General features: G+C 36.9%; 2 protein-coding genes across 2 annotated transcripts in view; both read left to right on the top strand.

Annotated features, from left to right (window-relative positions):
- LOC142349538 (tuberin-like) overlaps positions 1–18,764 on the top strand; it is a 494,816-nt gene that overhangs the window by 60,613 nt on the left and 415,439 nt on the right. The gene's annotated exons all lie outside the window — the stretch shown is intronic.
- On the top strand, positions 602–17,878 carry LOC142349542 (uncharacterized). Its single transcript, XM_075401175.1, has 5 exons — positions 602–666; positions 1,584–1,673; positions 1,742–2,037; positions 6,770–6,959; positions 17,322–17,878. The coding sequence occupies exons 1-5, from the start codon at positions 630–632 to the stop codon at positions 17,768–17,770; spliced, it is 1,062 nt and encodes a 353-aa protein (XP_075257290.1). The 5' UTR covers positions 602–629; the 3' UTR covers positions 17,771–17,878.

Genomic DNA, 18,764 nt, shown 5'->3' with positions numbered 1-18,764 from the left:
CTGTGGCTGGGACCCAGTAAAGATGCCATCACTATTCTCATGCAATGAAAATTTAACTGTTGCATATGTCCTCAACTATCCGAAATGAGCATACACGCACATGAGAAATATTGAACACTGCGATTCTGCTGCGAATTTGTCAAGTGATGTCTGTCATGATGTCGAGATCGAACATCATCTTCAGCCGCTGCAAGGGGAAACCTTTGTTCTTAAATCAACGACAACTGATGATGATGCAAGATTATACATCATGGCCAACAGACTTTGGGAATCGTGGTTCAACAAAACCTATTTTGATGTTCAAATTTTCAAACTGCTGGCATAAGGTTACCGTGAAAGCAGTAGCAAAGCCTACATGTATCTTGAATCTATAAAAATGAACAAGTATGAACAAAGAATAACTGAGGTTGAGAAAGCAAAGCTCTGTCCGCTTGTCTTCGCTTGCACTGGTGGAGCTGGCCCATCAGCTTCAAAAGCGCTGAAACATCTTGCATAAAAGCTCTCTGCGCGAAAAGAAGACAGCTACGCTGATATATCATATCTGAGGACAAAAATCAGCTTTGCTCTTCTGAGGAGTACCGTCCTCTGCATTCGCGGGTCAAGGACGCTTAGGGAGCGCCAAATTGTTGATGCTTCGATGGGAGCTGTGGTTGAAGGCAGGAGGCTGTTAGTTTGTCTCATCTTTCGCCATTAGTTGTTTGTTTTCTAATGCTGTCTGTCTTTTGTTTTACTTCCTCAGTTGATGTTTATATACATAATCATTTTATTGATAGATTTAATTAAGACGAATGCTTTATGAAGACGTAGTGCTGGCAGGGCCCCGGACCAATCAATATTCCAATTACCCAGTCGCAAACCCGCAATTAGAGAAAAAGATCCCAGATCACAATCTTTGACAGATCTGGGATCTGAGATCGCATGGAATTTGGTAGATTTGGGTGTTAAAAAAGTTTTTGTTGATCAGAAAGTGAATAATTCTGAATATATAGCAAGTTGCGTACATTTTCGGGTAAACCAAGGCAAAGTTATTTTTAAATGTACGATAGAAAATTGATGGAACATCAAATTTAATTGATCAATTATTGCAATAATTGGTTTTTGTTTTGCCAATTAAATTAATTGACTGCTCTTCCTTTTGTCTCGCCAATTAATTGCAATTAGTTTTTTAATAACCCTGCCTCCAAACCCTAACCTAGACCTCCATCGCTTAAGCCCCTCCCCCCTCTTCTCCCCCTTCCCAGTGGATCGCTAAGCATCAGCAGCGTACTAATGAAGCCAGTAGCTCGCCCGTTGTTTGAGAGAAATTCGCCCGAAGATAGTCGGTTATGTTATACGTTTTTTCGGATCTTTTCCGTTTGTGCCCCCCCAGCTTAGTGGGCGCATATTATTTGCACCCCCAGATGCACGTGCCATATTTTCACATAATCATTTACTATGTAATGGCACGTGCTCTGTAACTGGGGGGAGCATAACGTACTGGGGGGGCACAAACGGAAAAGATCCGTTTTTTCTTTGGAAAATTCAATAATCATCTACTTCTAATTTCGTTGGGTTTACTCTTTCAGCATCTATCTGCGTTTCAGATATGGATTTCATTCGCAGTATTCCGGGATTTGAGAAGACTAAAGAAACGGAACTGTCTGCTAAGGAAAGAGTCCTTGAACTGTTTATCCGTAAGTTTTTGTTTCGCATGCAAATGGTAATCTCAATGTTACTAGGTTTATATATTTTTGATCTTTAGATGCGATGACTGAATATTTTTCGTATAGTGCCGCAGATTTGGCTGGAGAGTTGCATTTTGACCAAATGAAAGAAATGATCAATCCGAATTCTGTAAGGGGATCTCCCCTGACTTGTTTCAAGAAGATTGAGAGTCTGCTTCGAAGAGCTGGGTACAACAATTTCAAACCCAAAGATCTAATAATTCCCACAAAAGTGCGGACATTAGCTGCATTCAGTGCATTAGATGATCTTCGTAGGAAGCAAAATCTGCTCAAATCTGAAGCTCAGCTGGCTATATTTAACAACAGAAACGAAGTGAGTACTCCTGAGAGTTTGATGTTTAATCTAAACCCATGGTAATCTCAATGTTACTAGGTTTATATATTTTTGATCTTTAGATGCGATGATCTATCGCATCATGGATTGATCTGGAAGATTGCAGAAAATAGCGGTATTTGTAGCACTTATTTTGACCTTTTGACCTTTTGACTTTGCAGTTGTGACCCCAATTTTGCAGTTAATAAAACGCACCATTGAACCTGAGCTTCAAGTTTAGAGATTCTATGTCAAGAATTCAGTGCACTAGCTTCGGCATTGTATTTGTTTCCATACTTAAACTTAAGTTACTGAGTGGTATAAATTTAGTTAATAACTGAGCAAAATTCGTGGAGAAAATAATTAGACTCAAGGCAAGCTTCTTGGAAAAATTAATGGTAGCCCAGTAACGACTTCAGAAAGAACTTTCTTCGTTTACTTTGCAAATCAATTCTCAAGTTTGACGCTTACACCAGAGCAACTGATACAACTATCAAATGGTGAGCTATTCCAAATTATTCGATTGCTTTCAAAAAGAAACATAACGCGAGTAAGTGTTTGTCTTTGGCGTGTTGTTTAGTAAAACCGAGTGGAACTAAAGAAAATATCGAAAGTTTAACGGTCTTCTCTTTATGGAAACTTCTTGAATTCATTGTGAATACGACAAAAAGCCTCTTGTCTATCGCATCATGTCTTTTCTCTTTATCAAAGATCTATTTGCATGTTTAATTTCTCTATATAAACCAATTCAAGCAAAGCATTTTACAATCGGTTACAATCGACTTCTCATTCTCTTACAATTTTGGGCTATAAAGTCATAAAAATCCCTCTTACAATTGCGGTAAAATCATCGAATTTAATTTGAGGGTCTCTCAAGTATGGACGCCTCTACGCGGCAGAACTACGAGCGGGCAACCGCTCCCAGGATCCATACACACAGTACACAGTCTGCGAGAAACGGATTTTTGCGGCGGGTTCAAGCAAGCCCAGTCTCTCTGGTCCCTAGTATGCATTTGACTGTGAAACTCATATTTGCCCTGCTTCTCCTCGGCAGCATTGAAACAAACCCCGGTCCAACGCCTTGTGCTATTGGTCACCGTAGCAACGGGAATCAATACGGCGTCTGGTGCGGCCGATGGGTACACCTGAATTGCACCAATTGTAATGGTCTTAAACAAAAACTGGACAACATCATAGACTGGATGCAGAAAAATAACATCCAAATAGCTGCCATCCAGGAGACATATCAATAAAAGATCCACCCTGAAAACTGCTCCTGGATACTGCATAATCCAATAAAATGGCCCAAAGAAAGGCAAAGGTGGAGGAGTAGCTTTTATTCTTTAGGACACAATTCTCTTTCAAGAACTGAAACTTAAGACTTCTGACAAACTCCTAGAAGTCCAAGCCACAGAACTCACCGCATGTAGTAATAACATCAATTTAGTGAACAGCTACATACCACCTTCGTCTAGCTGTGATACAGGGTACAAGACATCAATCAGTAAACTACTTTAGTTAGATGACTGCTTTATTGTTGGTGATTTAAATGCTCATAGCCCCCTACGGTACTCGAAACTACCGGAAGACACGAAACAATATTGAGAGTGAAATAGACCTCTCTAATCATGAAGTACTCAACGAAAAAGCCAGCACTAGAGTAACTGATTCTTGTACATCATTCTTGGAGCTCAAGCATAGCAATGAATATCGATTGGCGCACGGAGTACGTATTAGGCTCCGACCATTTACCAATAGTTCTATCCATCATCTGTGACCTCATCACACACAACACCACAGAGCTTTCATTAAGTTCCGCAAAGCTGACTGGGCAAGTTTTAAAGACGACGTTGATCTAAAATTGGAGAACCAACAAATGTCTACCACGCGGAAAAAACGTTAAGGAAAGCCATAAACGCAGCAGCCGCTGGCAGGCATATCCCACACGGAAGAATGAATACAATGGTTGCCAATTTTCCCAGAGCAGTAAATCTTTTTGAAAAGAATTAAATTCAAAGAAAATATCCAGGGACCCCAAAATAACGCAACTAGACCATGAAATAAACAAATTGTTCAAAGTCAAAAGCGCAAAAATTGGATCGAGCTGGTGACTGCTCTAAACTTTGGAGCACAGTAAAAGAACTTCTGTCAAGTAACGCTAAACCACCTGCAAACCGCCATATTTTTGACGCTAAAAAATTTACTCCTCATCATGATAGAAGTAAATGCGCCAACAATTTTAATCAACAATACACTCCACACTGCAAGAAAAATGAAAAACAGAAAAGAAATACATTAAGAACAATAAAGAAACTGGAAATAGTGCTCAGAATGTTAAAGTGTAACACAGTGAAAGAAGCTATACAAGACACAAAGAAACGTAAGGCGCTGGGCCCAGATAGAATAGCGCCAATCCACTCGAACCATCTGGGCCCCATAGCTTTGAAATACCTCACTGACGCCATAAATTTTTCTGTAAACAGTGCAAAAATCCCGAAATTCTGGAAACGTGGCCGGGTTATACCCGTACGCAAGCCGGGAAAACCCAGTGACGAACATATAAAACTCAGACCAATTGCACTCTTCTCCCGCATTGCAAAACTAACAGAAAAACACTTACTTTGTAGAATATCCACTGAAAGAACATCAGCATGGCTTTAGACTTGAACACTTCACGACAGCTCGCAGCATTTTCACCAACAATACACAAATAGGCCTTAATCAAAAAACCCTGCAACCGTTTTCTACTAGTAGCGTTAGACCTCACCGCCGCTTTAGTCAAGATTCATCACAACCTTCTAATAAAAGACACTCAAGGCACCACTACCGAATAGCACTTAAAGATGGGTTGCTTTATACCTAGTGGGCAGGTTTTTTTTGATATAACAATAAAAAATCATAGGGTGGAAATTTCAAACAGGGTTTACCCAAGGTGTATTATCGCCGATGCTCTTCAACATCTACATGAGCAAGCTGCTTTTACCCCCAAAAGATATAAACATCAGGTCTTACGCTGATGATATAACTTTAACAACATCGCACCCACAGGTTGGAAAATTACGTGACATAGTAACTCTATACCTAAAAACTCAACGCGACTGGCTAGAATCTTTAAAAATCAAGTTATCTGCTGAAGAATCAAGTAGAACTCTATACAACCTGCAGCAAGAACTTCTAAGTTTGACCCACACCTCACTATCAACAATTCACCAATACCAGTGAAGTTCAAAAATAAAGTACTGGGTGTTAACTTCGATTGTATGCTCAATTTTGGCCGACATGTCAAAAGCACCGAAGAAAAATTACAAAAGCGCAATGACACTGAAAAAGATTTCTGGTAACGACTGGGGCTGCACAAAAAAGACACTCAGTGATTTTCAAGGCTATCGGTCGGAGTGTCTTGCACTGCGGTGCTTGAACAAACTGGAACCACCTGCAAACGCAACAAACATTGCTCTGCGAACAATTACTGTTTGTGTAAAGACGTCTGACATCAATGACTTAACAATGAAGGTGAAATGCTGCCTGTTAAAGCTCACAGAATAGTTATCAGAGCAATTTCTAGCCGGCAGTTATCAGAGCCATCGTGCTGATCATAAAACAACCTCAATCAGTTTCTGTCCCATGAGAGCGACACTAAATGATACTTATAGTGATCGCGTGAAGCATCACAAACAATAAAGAACAATTAAATCGCAAAGATTACAAAAAATGCGCTCAAAAGTATCCGCGGACACACGCTCCATACTCAGTTGAACAAAGACAGGAAACAACTAGGTACACCTCCACCAAAGATAACAGAAGAAGAACAAACGCTGCCAAGAACTGCGCGTATCCGATTAGCACAACAGAACTGGATACTATCGCCTGCTAAACTCTTACATGAGTAGGATCTGTGACAATGTTGATAAATGCTGTCCCAAATGTGATATAGCACCACATGACGTAAACAGCATTTTCAACTGCAGTAAGAACACCACGGACCTGGAAGTGATTGACCTGTTGGAAAGACGATTAGAGGTAGCCAAATGGCTGGACTTAATACCAGCAGTCCTACAGGACCACACTGCACAGAATAATCCGCTTACTTGCCCCTTTCCCCTGATATTGACGATGCCCCTCCTGGCCCCCCTAAACCAGGGAATGCTTGTCATTCACCATTGCGTAGATGCAGAAATGTCGCCGCACTACAAGTAAGTTGTGGATAGGCGCTCAGACACTACTACTAATGTATTTATTATTATTATACAAATGCAACTAGGCTACCAGTTAAAAACGGAATAAGCGCATGTATCCAGCAAAAAATACCCGCAAATTGCAGCTCTGTGCGACAGCTACAACAACAACAAGTTAATGTGTGGCATTAACACATTGCTTCATAAGGAAAAGTTCAAATACATTTTGTCACTTTGCAATCGGTTTTTTCATTTTTTCCTCTGTCGTTGCCTGTTTCTATTCCAAAGAGCCGAGAAAGTCAATCTCCGCTATACTTCGGTAATCTGTCGTAAATAGTAATCTATTATGAGTGATATATTTAAGCTAGGAGTCAGCTCGAAGTAAAAATTGACTTAATGCAAAGACACAACAGCGAAGATATTAGCATATGCTGATTATCTTACGTGACGTTGAATGATAGCAAGTTGCCTTTCATGTTAAGAGAATTTATCGCCGAGTATTTTATATTGCTCACTTCGTGTAATTAACTTAAAAACGATATTGCTGGTTGCTTCAGCTAATGAAGTTGAACGCGTCCTTAGAGCAAGAAGTGGACAGTTTGAAGACGAGATTGCAGCATCTAGAATATGCTTCGCAAAGGGTCATAGGCTCGAGTGGTGGATCACGGCAGCAACTTACTGACGAGATTGACCAGCTCGAGTGTGAAATTGATGAGGACAAGAGCCAACTTGACACTGACGTCACACGTAAGCTTAAATGCTGCGCGTTTATTCTTCAGCAGTGTCTGTTTCTTGCATAATCTATTTCTTGATTAATTGTCCTCAACGAATTGTGTGTCAATTATTAACAGCGGCCGTCATCTCAGCAGGCTATTATTGCGCTCCTACTTTTTTTACAGTCCAAAGAATTTAGGTTGTATTGGCGCTCTGTCTTTTTCCCTTCGAAGAATTTGAATTGTATTGAGGCGTTGTCTTTTTTTAAGATCTGTTCAGATTTCATGATTTTTTAAGCCATATTCGAGAAATGATATTGGTCACGCTGAAAAAGAAAGTGGAGCGAAAAAAGAGTGTTTTTGCTCCAATTTCAAAGTACAGTATTTTTTGTTCAAATGCGGAAATTTGAATTTGATTTTTGGTATTGATTCATTTTATTAATAGCCGCCCTCATCTTCTCAGCCGGCTATTATAGCGCTCCTATTTTTTTTTACAATTCAAAGAATTTGAATTGTATTGGGGCGCTGTCTTTACAAGATCTGTTCACACATTTTCTTTTTTTAAGATCTGTTCACACATTTTCATGATTTTTGAAGTCAAATTGGAGTAGTGATTTTGGTCACGCCGAAACAGGAAATGGAGCGAAAAAGCGAGTGGTTTTGCGGCGGGAAATTTTTTCGCTCTAATTTTAAAGTAGAGTGAGAATATGGTGTTTGAACAAAAATTCGCTTTATCGGTAGTGATTTTTTGTTCACATGCGGCAATTTCACTTTGATTTTACTGTTTTTTCGATTTTTTGGATAGGATTTTTTTCTAAATGATTTTTCCAATCCATTCATTGTCCGTTCTAGGTCTAGTTTTCTGTTTAGTCAATGAAAATTCTTTGAATTGTACGTCAGGACTTGTCCTGCTATGTTTTTTACTTCGTCGAATAAAAAAATGTTTCGCTTTACCTCATTTTGCCGCCTTTTCAACATTTTGCGTGAAATCTTTTCGACTTCTCTAGGCTAGTTTCCCTCTTCTCTCATTCTGCTAAAAGTGATTTTGAACATCAGTTGCTCAGCAAAGCAATTCAAAATGGACAGAGTCAGTATAAAAATTGAAGTCAGAAGTAGAAACGGGATAAACCCATAAAGCCCAATTTTAGATGCCCGCTATTTGAACGTCGTTCCTATAAGTCTTATTTACCATCTCTAATGCTTATTGTTATTGATGGTAGCCCCTGTAGCCTCTCTCTAAAACAGAAGTATGTTCAACCACGAAATGCCATCAAAATAAATCGGACTTAAAAAAATGTTTTTGTACAAAAATCTTTTTTTCTCAATATCTTCTGTTATTTCAATCCCAATCATGCTTATTGGAATCGACGGCGGCTATTTTCCGGCAATCTGGGTTTTTAAGTGGTTTTTATTGGGTTTTTAAGTGGTTTTCCCAATCCATTTATTGTCTACTTTAGGACTAGTTTTTTGTCACACCTTTTTCACGCCTTTTTCCATATCTTTGAGATTTTGAAACGGGATAAACCGATAAAGCTCAACGGACATTAAAATGCAATAGAGGACCTCAACTGGCTTTAGTAGCCGTTTCCTGATGTGCTGAAACTACTGGAAGGCCTAAATTGAAGCTGAAATGTCAGTTTTCGCTGTTTTTGAGCCCTGAATGCTGCAATTTTCCTTTTTTTGACAATTTTCTTTAATTTTTCTTCGTTTTACTAGAGGCATATAGCTGTCTTTAGTAGTCCTTCCAAGGCTAATAGGTTCTTTTTTATGATTTTTTGCGCCTAAAATCCTGCAATTTTTCCCGTTGTTGAAATTTTGTGTTTTTTGTCTTATCAGTCTTAAATTGAAACATGCAAAATGATAATAACTGGTGCAATTTTCTCAAGTTTTTGAAAACTTTTGTCATTTCTTATGTTGTAGGGCCAGGAAACCTCTTCTAGAGTTTTATAATAGGTTACTGTATAGTTTCCGATGGCAGTGATTGGTTTTTATGAACATTTTCATCAATTTTTTGGCAATGCTGGTTGTTTTTTCAGTTTTTTCAGTCCCAGGTCCAGGAAACCTCCTCCTAGAGGCCAGAGGGTTCTTAATAGGTTACTGTATAGTGGCTTGGTGACAATGGAGATGTTTTCATCTTTTAATTATCAAATTTTAAATAAATTTTAACTTTTTTTCAATTTCTCAAAGTTATCATGTTCCGAGTTTATTGATCTTTGCGGGGCAATCAATCTTGCTAGGTCTTGCAAAATGGGTCGCGCGACAGATTTGAGTGACAAAAAGTGGTTTTGAACATTAATATGTCGAAATTAAGAAACCCTCAATAATTTTTGAAATTCTCAAAATTAGATTTTTGTCAACTTCCGTCCTTGAGTTCTTCTATCGCTAGTAGCCAATAAAGCCTTTTCAAGGCTTCATTGTGGTCTGTTTGGTATATTTAAATGGAACAATTTTAGCCTTCAAGGTAAATGCTTCAAGATTTTTGGCATTGATTTTTAATGTTTTGGCCTTGTATAATTGATCTGGTCAGTGAAAGTAGTTCCTAACTTTGCGGTCAATTTTCGGGTTGTACTTCAGGAATTGTTCTGCTATGTTCTCCTGCAAGATGTTTTTGCACCTTTTTAATGACTTTTAAAATTTGATTAATAGGTAAAGCTGGGCGGTCATTTATTTGTAATGGAATTAGTGGCCTTATAGCCTCCTGATGCGCTGAAACTGCTGGAAGGACTAATTTGAGGCTCAGGAGATCAATTTTGCTGTTTTCGAGCTCTGAATTAAGCAATTTTTTCTTGTTAAATGTTGAATTTTCGTTTATTTGATTTTTTTAACGGTCGCCCATAGTTTATATGGCTACAATTCTATACGAAAATTCTTTCTATGCTTTTGTTTCTCTTTGATATGTATGCCAACTTCTACACCTGAGTTGAGGTTTGAGCGTTTTTTAAATAGCCGCCGTCAGCCTCTCAAACAGCGATTATTTAGGCGCTCTCCTTTTTCAAATTTGCTTTACCTTTTGATCACGTTTTTCGTTTTACCTAAGTCACGACTGTCACGGTTGACTTCTCACTTACCTCACTCACTGTTTCAACTGATTGGTTTTTAAATCTTCACTCAGTGAATTACGGAAGATAGTGCATACAGTCAAGGTCAAAAAAGCAAAACCAAAAGAGACGGGATAAACCGATAAAGCCCGGTCATTAAGTCATTGAGAATTAGGTTATCAAAGATCATTAGAGTGTTTGGTAGCTGAAATTGGTATCAAGCTTTTTAATTTTCAGTTTAGAAGTTGAATTAAGTATAGTTTTGGAATCCGACTGAAACTGCACGCCGAATTAGAACACTTTCTGACGCTGAAAAAAATTTGGTCAATTTATCTCATCTTTTTTCTTCTGTTTCAGTCAGGAAACAATTGGACTTTTCAGTTATTCTGATTGCTTGCGAGGCTAACTGGTTTTCTAGGGAATCTTGATGGAAGTTTCTGAATTTGTCGATTTGATAGCGAATGCTTTTATACATTGTTTCAAAAACATTAACGAATTTTTGAGAAAGAATTTGGCCTTCAATATTGTTTTGTCGTCGTTTTAAATATTCTATTAACAAGAAGTTCTTAATCAAGCATCTTTTTGTTCTTAGTAGCTCTCATTATTAAAACTCTGTGGGTTTTTGTTGTTTTCGAAGTTTCCGTTTAATGATTTTATTTCGTTTTAAGAATTAATTTGTTAGAATACGCGATGGATAAGTTCCTAAGGCTTTCATGACATACCTCACTCAAGACTTAGCCTGTGATTATCCAGCTTGGGTGACTGAAGATGTCTAACGTGGTCCGAGGTTTTTCTGCACTCATAAAACGAATTTGAGTTTTTAAAATTAACCGAAATTAATCAGAGGACAAGTATGCTGAATAATAAAGGATGTGCTATTTGAACGACTTTACAGTTTGAAAACGGGATAGAAGTTGCTTTTTGAATCTGTTTAGTTTTTTTGGTAACATAAATTGTCAGTTTTCGATGTTTTGAGCCCTGAATGCTGCAATTTTCCTTTTTGACAATTTTCTTTAATTTTTTTTCGTTTTAGTAGAGGCCTTTAGCTGTCTTTAGTAGTCCTTGAAGTGCTTAGAGTGGTTCAGATGCTCCCAAGGCTTTAGTTCAAGGCTAATAGGTTCTTTTTCATGACTTTTTGCGCCCAAAATCCTGCAATTTTTCCCGTTTTTATCATTGTGTTTTTATCAGTCTTAAATTGAAACATGCAAAATGATAATAACTGGTGCAATTTTTTCAAGTTTTTGAAAACTTTTGTCATTTCTTATGTTGTAGGGCCAGGAAACCTCTTCTAGAGTTTTATAATAGGTTACTGTATAGTTTCCGATGGCAGTGATTGGTTTTTATGAACATTTTTATCAATGTTTTGGCAATGATGGCCGTTTTTTCAGTCTCAGGTTCAGGAAACCTCCTCCTAGAGGCCAGAGGGTTCTTACTTGGTTACTGTATAGTGACTAGGTGACAATGGAGATGTTTTCATCTTTTAATTATCAAATTTTTAATAAATTTTAACTTTTTTCTTAAAATTATCTTTTTCCGAGTTTATTGATCTTTCCGGGGCAATTAATCTTGCTAGGTCTTGCACAATGGGTCGCGCGACAGATTTGAGTGACAAAAAGTGGTTTTGAACTTTAATATGTCGAAATTAAGAAACTCGCAAAAAGTTTTGAAAATCTCAAAATTAGATTTTTGTCAACTGACGTCCTTGAGTTCTTCTATCTCTAGTAGCCAATAAAGCTCTTTCAAGGCTTCATTGTGGTCTGTTTGGTATATTTAAATGGAACAAAATTGGCCTTCAAGGTAAAAGCTTCAAGATTTTTGGCATTGATTTTTAATTTTTTGGCCTTGTTTAATTGATCTGGTCAGGTAAGTAGTTCCTAACTTTGCGTTCAATTCTTCGGGTTGTATTTCAGGAATTGTTCTGCTATGTTTTCTTGCAAGATGTTTTTTTCACCTTTTTAATGACTTTTTAAAATTTGATAAATAGGTAAAGCTGGGCTGTCATTTAGTTGTAATGGATGACCTCAGCCGGATTTAGTGGCCTTATAGTTTCCTGATGCGTTGAAACTGCTGGAAGGACTAATTTGAGGCTGATGAGGTCATTTTTGCTGCTTTCGAGCTCTGAATTACGCAATATTTTCTTGTTTTGTTAAATGTTGAATTATTCGTTCATTTGATTTTTTTAACGGTCGGCCATAGTTTATATGGCTACAATTCTATACGAAAATTCTTTTTATGCTTTTGTTTCTTTTTGATATGTATGCCAACTTCTACACCTGAGTTGAGGTTTGAGCGTTTTTTAAATAGCCGCCGTCAGCCTCTCAAACAGCTATTATTTAGGCGCTCTCCTTTTTTAAATTTGCTTTACCTTTTGATCACGTTTTTCGTTTTACCTAAGTTACGACTGTCACGGTTGACTTCTCAATTACCTCACTCACTGTTTCAACTGATTGGTTTTTAAATCTTCACTCAATGAATTACGGAAGATAGTGCATACAGTCAAGGTCAAAAAAGCAAAATCAAAAGAGAAGGGATAAACCGATAAAGCCCGGTCATTAAGTCATTGAGAATTAGGTTATCAAAGATCATTAGAGTGTTTGCTAGCTGAAATTGGTATCAAGCTTTTTAATTTTCAGTTTAGAAGTTGAATTAAGTATAGTTTTGGAATCCGACTGAAACTGTACGCCGAATTAGAACACTTTCTGACGCTGAAAAAAATTTGGTCAATTTATCTCATCTTTTTCTGTTTCAGTCAGGAAACAATTGGACTTTTCAGTTATTCTGATTGCTTGCGAGGCTAACTGGTTTTCTAGGGAATCTTGATGGAAGTTTCTGAATTTGTCGATTTGATAGCGAATGCTTTTATACATTGTTTCAAATACATAAACAAATTTTTGAAAGAATTTGGCCTTCGATATTGTTTTGTCGTCGTTTTAAATATTCTATTAACAAGAAGTTCTTAATCAAGCATCTTTTTGTTCTTAGTAGCTCTCATTATTAAAACTCTGTGGGTTTTTGTTGTTTTCGAATTTTCAAGTTTCCGTTTAATGATTTTATTTCGTTTTTAGAATTAATTTGTTAGGAAAGGCTTTCATGACATACCTCACTCATGACTTAGCCTGTGATTATCCAGCTTGAGTGACAGCAGAGGTCTAACGTGGTCCGAGGTTTTTCTGCACTCATAAAACGAATTTGAGTTTTTATAATTAACCGAAATTAATCAGAGGACAAGCATGCTGAATAATAATGGATGTGCTATTTGAACGACTTTACAGTTTGAAAACGGGATAGAAGTTGCTTTTTGAATCTGTTTAGTTTTTTTGGTAACATAAATTGTCAGTTTTCGATGTTTTGAGCCCTGAATGCTGCAATTTTCCTTTTTTTTGACAATTTTCTTTAATTCTTCTCAGTTTTACTAGACGCCTATAGCTGTCTTTAGTAGTCCATGAAGTGCTTAAAGTGGTTCAGATGCTCCCAAGGCTTTAGTTCAAGGCTAATAGGTTCTTTTTTAATGATTTTTTGAGCCCAAAATCCTGCAATTTTTCCCGTTTTTATCATTTTGTGTTTTTTGACTTATCAGTCTTAAATTGAAACATGCAAAATGATAATAACTGGTGCAATTTTTTCCAGTTTTTGAAAACTTTTGTCATTTCTTGTGTTGTAGGGCCAGGAAACCTCTTCTAGAGTTTTATAATAGGTTACTGTATAGTTTCCGATGGCAGTGATTGGTTTTTATGAACATTTTTATCAATTTTTTTGGCAATGATGGCCGTTTTCTCGTCTCAGGTTCAGGAAACCTCCTTCTAGAGGTCAGAGGGTTCTTAATAGGTTACTGTATAGTGACTAGGTGACAATGGAGATGTTTTCATCTTTTAATTATCAAATTTTAAATAAATTTTAACTTTTTTTCTTTTTCTCAAAATTATCTTGTTCCGAGTTTATTGATCTTTGCGGGGCAATCAATCTTGCTAGGTCTTGCACAATGGGTCGCGCGACAGATTTGAGTGACAAAAAGTGGTTTTGAACATTAATATGTCGAAATTAAGAAACCCTCAATAATTTTTGAAATTCTCAAAATTAGATTTTTGTCAACTTCCGTCCTTGAGTTCTTCTATCGCTAGTAGCCAATAAAGCCTTTTCAAGGCTTCATTGTGGTCTGTTTGGCATATTTAAATGGAACAAAATTGGCCTTCAAGGTAAAAGCTTCAAGATTTCTGGCATTGATTTTTAATTTTTTGGCCTTGTTTAATTGATCTGGTCAGGTAAGTAGTTCCTAACTTTGCGTTCAATTCTTCGGGTTGTATTTCAGGAATTGTTCTGCTATGTTCTCCTGCAAGATGTTTTTGCACCTTTTTAATGACTTTTCAAAATTTGATAGATAGGTAAAGCTGGGCGGTCATTTAGTTGTAATGGATGACCTCAGCCGGATTTAGTGGCCTTATAGTTTCCTGATGCGTTGAAACTGCTGGAAGGACTAATTTGAGGCTGAAGAGGTCATTTTTGCTGTTTTCGAGCTCTGAATTACGCAATTTTTTCTTGTTTTGGTAAATGTTGAATTTTCGTTCATTTGATTATTTTAACGGTCGCCCATAGTTTATATGGCTACAATTCTATACGAAAGTTCTTTTTATGCTTTTGTTTCTCTTTGATATGTATGCCAACTTCTACACCTGAGTTGAGGTTTGAGCGTTTTTTAAATAGCCGCCGTCAGCCTCTCAAACAGCTATTATTTAGGCGCTCTCCTTTTTTAAATTTGCTTTACCTTTTGATCACGTTTTTCGTTTTACCTAAGTCACGACTGTCACGGTTGACTTCTCACTTACCTCACTCACTGTTTCAACTGATTGGTTTTTAAATCTTCACTCAGTGAATTACGGAAGATCAAGGTCAAAAAAGCAAAACCAAAAGAGACGGGATAAACCGATAAAGCCCGGTCATTAAGTCATTGAGAATTAGGTTATCAAAGATCATTAGAGTGTTTGCTAGCTGAAATTGGTATCAAGCTTTTTAGTTTTCAGTTTAGAAGTTGAATTAAGTATAGTTTTGGAATCCGACTGAAACTGCACGCCGAATTAGAACACTTTTTGACGCTGAAAAAAATTTGGTCAATTTATCTCATCTTTTTTCTTCTGTTTCAATCAGGAAGCGCGTCAACGCCGGCTATTTTCCGGCAATCTGACGGCTATGTTTGTTATTTGTATCGTCCTGCTCTTCAATCTCATCCATTAAAATCTCGATCAATCAATGATGAGGCATATATGAGTCTAAATATGTATCTTGATAGTTTATCTTTGATATATGTAGCCACTTATTTTCGTAAAACATTGGAGTGTTTTCGTCCTAATTTGTTTTTGGTTGAGATTGGTTGTTTACAATTGGGCTTTTCAGTTATTCTGATTGCTTCCGAGGCTAACTGGTTTTCTTGGGAAGTTTGATGGAAGTTTCTGAATTTGTCGATTTGATAGCAAATGCTTTTATACTTTGTTTCGAATACACTAACAAATTTTTGAGAAAGAATTTGGCCTTCAATATTGTTTTGTCGTCGTTTTAAATATTCTATTAACAAGAAGTTTTTAATCAAGCATCTTTTTGTTCGTAGTAGCTCTCATTATTAAAACTCTGTGGGTTTTGTTGTGTTTTCGAATTTTCAAATTTCCATTTAATGATTTTTTTCCGTTTTTAGAGTTAATTTGTTAGAATACGCGTTGGATAAGTTCCAAAGGCTTTCATGACATACCACTCTCATGACTTAGCCTGTGATTATCCAGCTTGGGTGACTGAAGATGTCTAACGTGGTCCGAGGTTTTTCTGCACTCATAAAACGAATTTGAGTTTTTATAATTAACCGAAATTAATCAGAGGACAAGCATGCTGAATAATAATGGATGTGCTATTTGAACGACTTTACAGTTTGAAAACGGGATAGAAGTTGATTTTTGAATTTATTTAGTTTTTTGGTAACATAAGATGTTTACCTGATTTTTTTATACACATTGCAAACTTGCATTAGATTTGATTTAATGTCTGTCGTTCCATTTGGTCTAGTATTCGTTGTAGTGAAATCAAGGAAACTGATCTCACTGGTATCCCAACCGGCTTTTGTATACACTTCTGTCCTTTATCAAGAATCTATCAAATTTTAATTACAAATTTTTAACTGCTTTTTTGAAGAGGCAGTGGATCAACGAGGTCGGAACATTAACGAGCCTCCTTGTTAAAGCCTTATTATCAACTTATTCGGGTCTCGTTTGGTTGAGATAGTGTTAAAATGGCAAGTTCGCCCAGGTGGAAATTTTAGTCTGTGCCCACTACGTTTCTGTCTACAACTTTGCATGCTTTCTCGCGATATTCTACTGATTTTTAAACTAGTTTTTTTATATAGTCAGCGCTACTGAGTTTGCCTGAATTGGGGAGATGAATTGTTGTGATTAATTAAAAATATTTCTAAAATTCTATAAAAATTTATATAACCTCATGCAAACTATGATCACCCAATTGATTTAGATCTTTCGGAAATTGTTGTACTTGAATAATGGATGTTTTGGAAATATTTCTCGCCTGTGAACTAAAGTTTTGTTCTCATATGCCTGTGTGAATAAACTAATGTTTCAATAATGTAACAAGAAATGGGGAAAGACACCACAACAATTACATTACTATTAGGTCATAAGATTATCTAATTCTTATAGGATTATAAATATAATTATTATTAATTGCTCTTGAACGCAGTTCATAGCAATTATTGTAAACGTGTGTGTCTTTTTTTTATGCAAAATTTTCGCTTGACGGTTTTGACTTTTCGAGTGACTTTTACGCCCTTGACTTTTTGCATTTCGCGTGATCTAAAATTCTCTCTCAATCACAATTTCAAGCAGCTGAACTCAATTGGCGGCAATTTAATACTAAAAGTCAAATAAAAAGTGCGCCGAAACTGGTGTCATTTTTTTTTTACTTTAAATCTTAATGTTGGTATATGTTAACCTCTAATATGGTTATTTGAAGCCCACTATAGAACTTCTTAGTCCCATTTAGGCTACCCCTCCCCCCCCCCCCCGACTGAAGCAGGCTGCAATTGATTAGAGCTCCCACTAGTCGTTCAAGAGCAATTCTTCCGACGTTTAGTCGGTTATGTTATAATATTATAAAGGTGTAAAAATATCAAATTTTTTTTCATTACTGTATGTGAAAATATTGCTTTCTTTTGCACTGATAATGGTTTCCATAGCCTCATACGAGGTGAGCAATACATAACAAATTACATATCGTTGCAAGAGTGTAACAATATCAATACTAATAGGGATTTGGTAATATCAGTTGTTCGTATTCCAATGGGTGGAAGAGGAAAGTTGTTTATTTTTCAGAAACTGAATACTGGCGTAAAGTCATCAGAGATTTAGAAGGCTTCGACGCAGGACTTGGTGAAAAATTAGCAGCGGGCAAGAATTTAGTGGCCTACTTTACGAGAAACCAAGATGTTTGGACCCACAACAAGAAGGATGCCCAGCGTATTTTTGAACTGGACACTTCACTGAGAGAACTAACGTTGTATATCGAGAAATTGGATTGTTCAAAACGGGAATGTATGAAACATGTTGACCAGATAAACTTCAAAGAGACGAATATGAACATGAAACTTCATGAAGTTGTAAAGGAGCTTGCTTTACTTGTCTCTCAAATCAAACAGACCGAACAGCAGTTCAAAGATTTAAAGGATTTCAGTGAAAAACTTCTCGCGAAGTTGACTGAAAATGAGCATATCGTTGAGTTTGCCTATGATATTTTAAAGAAATGTAGTCAAGTAAGTAAATAATTAAATATTGTTTTTGATTGTTTGTGGTTTGAACTGGTAGATTAGTATAATAGTATTACACGTGAGTTGTGTTTGTTGATTGTAAATTAATTCGAGATTAAAAGCTTAGACTTTTTTGCAAGGCGGTACAAGTGGAATGTCCAGGAGGGGAGATAAGACCAGGTTCACAAAAATGATAATGCTTATGTGGTGTAAGGGACCTGGCCAAATGTCAAGGGTTTGGGTTTTTTTTTTCATTTCCGCATCTTATTGGGCACGTAACTCTTACGCCATCAGGGGATGAGGGTAGAGATTGTAACGAGATGATTGTGCTATTATTTTATTCTGGTCACCAATTCCTGTCGCATAAAGTTTCTTGATTCTTTTGATTCAAGATTTTTCTTTCGGCTCGTTTGAGGATTTTGACCAATCTAGTGATTTTTTTTATCACACTTGACTTCTTGAAATTTGCATGATATAAGTTGCTCTCTGATGCATCCCCCTTAGTTGAAGTTCCCCCTCCCCGGCTGGTACAGGATACAATAGAATCAATCAAGCTCCCGTTGGTCGTTCGGATCAATCATACATCCGAACGCAAATCAATGTCAGCCGGTAATTTTGTTACACACGGTAGTTTTTATACATGCTTAACGGATGTATCAGTGTCAAAAAAGATGCAATAAGGTTAGTAGGTTAGTAAATAGGTAAATAAGTTGAATTAATGCTCGGAAAAGATGCTGAAGTTGTAGACTGACTACAAGAGAAAAAAGACATCGATTAATATGAAGGCCACAAGTATTAAAAATTGAAAGTTAATGGCCTCAAAGAAGTATTTGGTAAGTTGTTTCGTACACTTGATGAGCTACTACGCGATACAAAATCCAATTATAAACACGACTAGTTAGGTATAAGTTACGCAACTCTACAAGTCACGGAGAAAGTCTGGCGTTTATCGAGTACCGCGTAGATCTTCGAGATACACTATGGTACCTAAAAGTTCCGTTCAGCATAATTT

Source organism: Convolutriloba macropyga, chromosome 11 (assembly GCF_964194025.1).
Source record: "Convolutriloba macropyga chromosome 11, txConMacr16.3, whole genome shotgun sequence".
Taxonomy (NCBI): domain Eukaryota; kingdom Metazoa; phylum Xenacoelomorpha; order Acoela; family Convolutidae; genus Convolutriloba; species Convolutriloba macropyga.
Note: the sequence above shows the minus strand (reverse complement) of the source record. Positions and strands in the feature narration are given on the sequence as shown.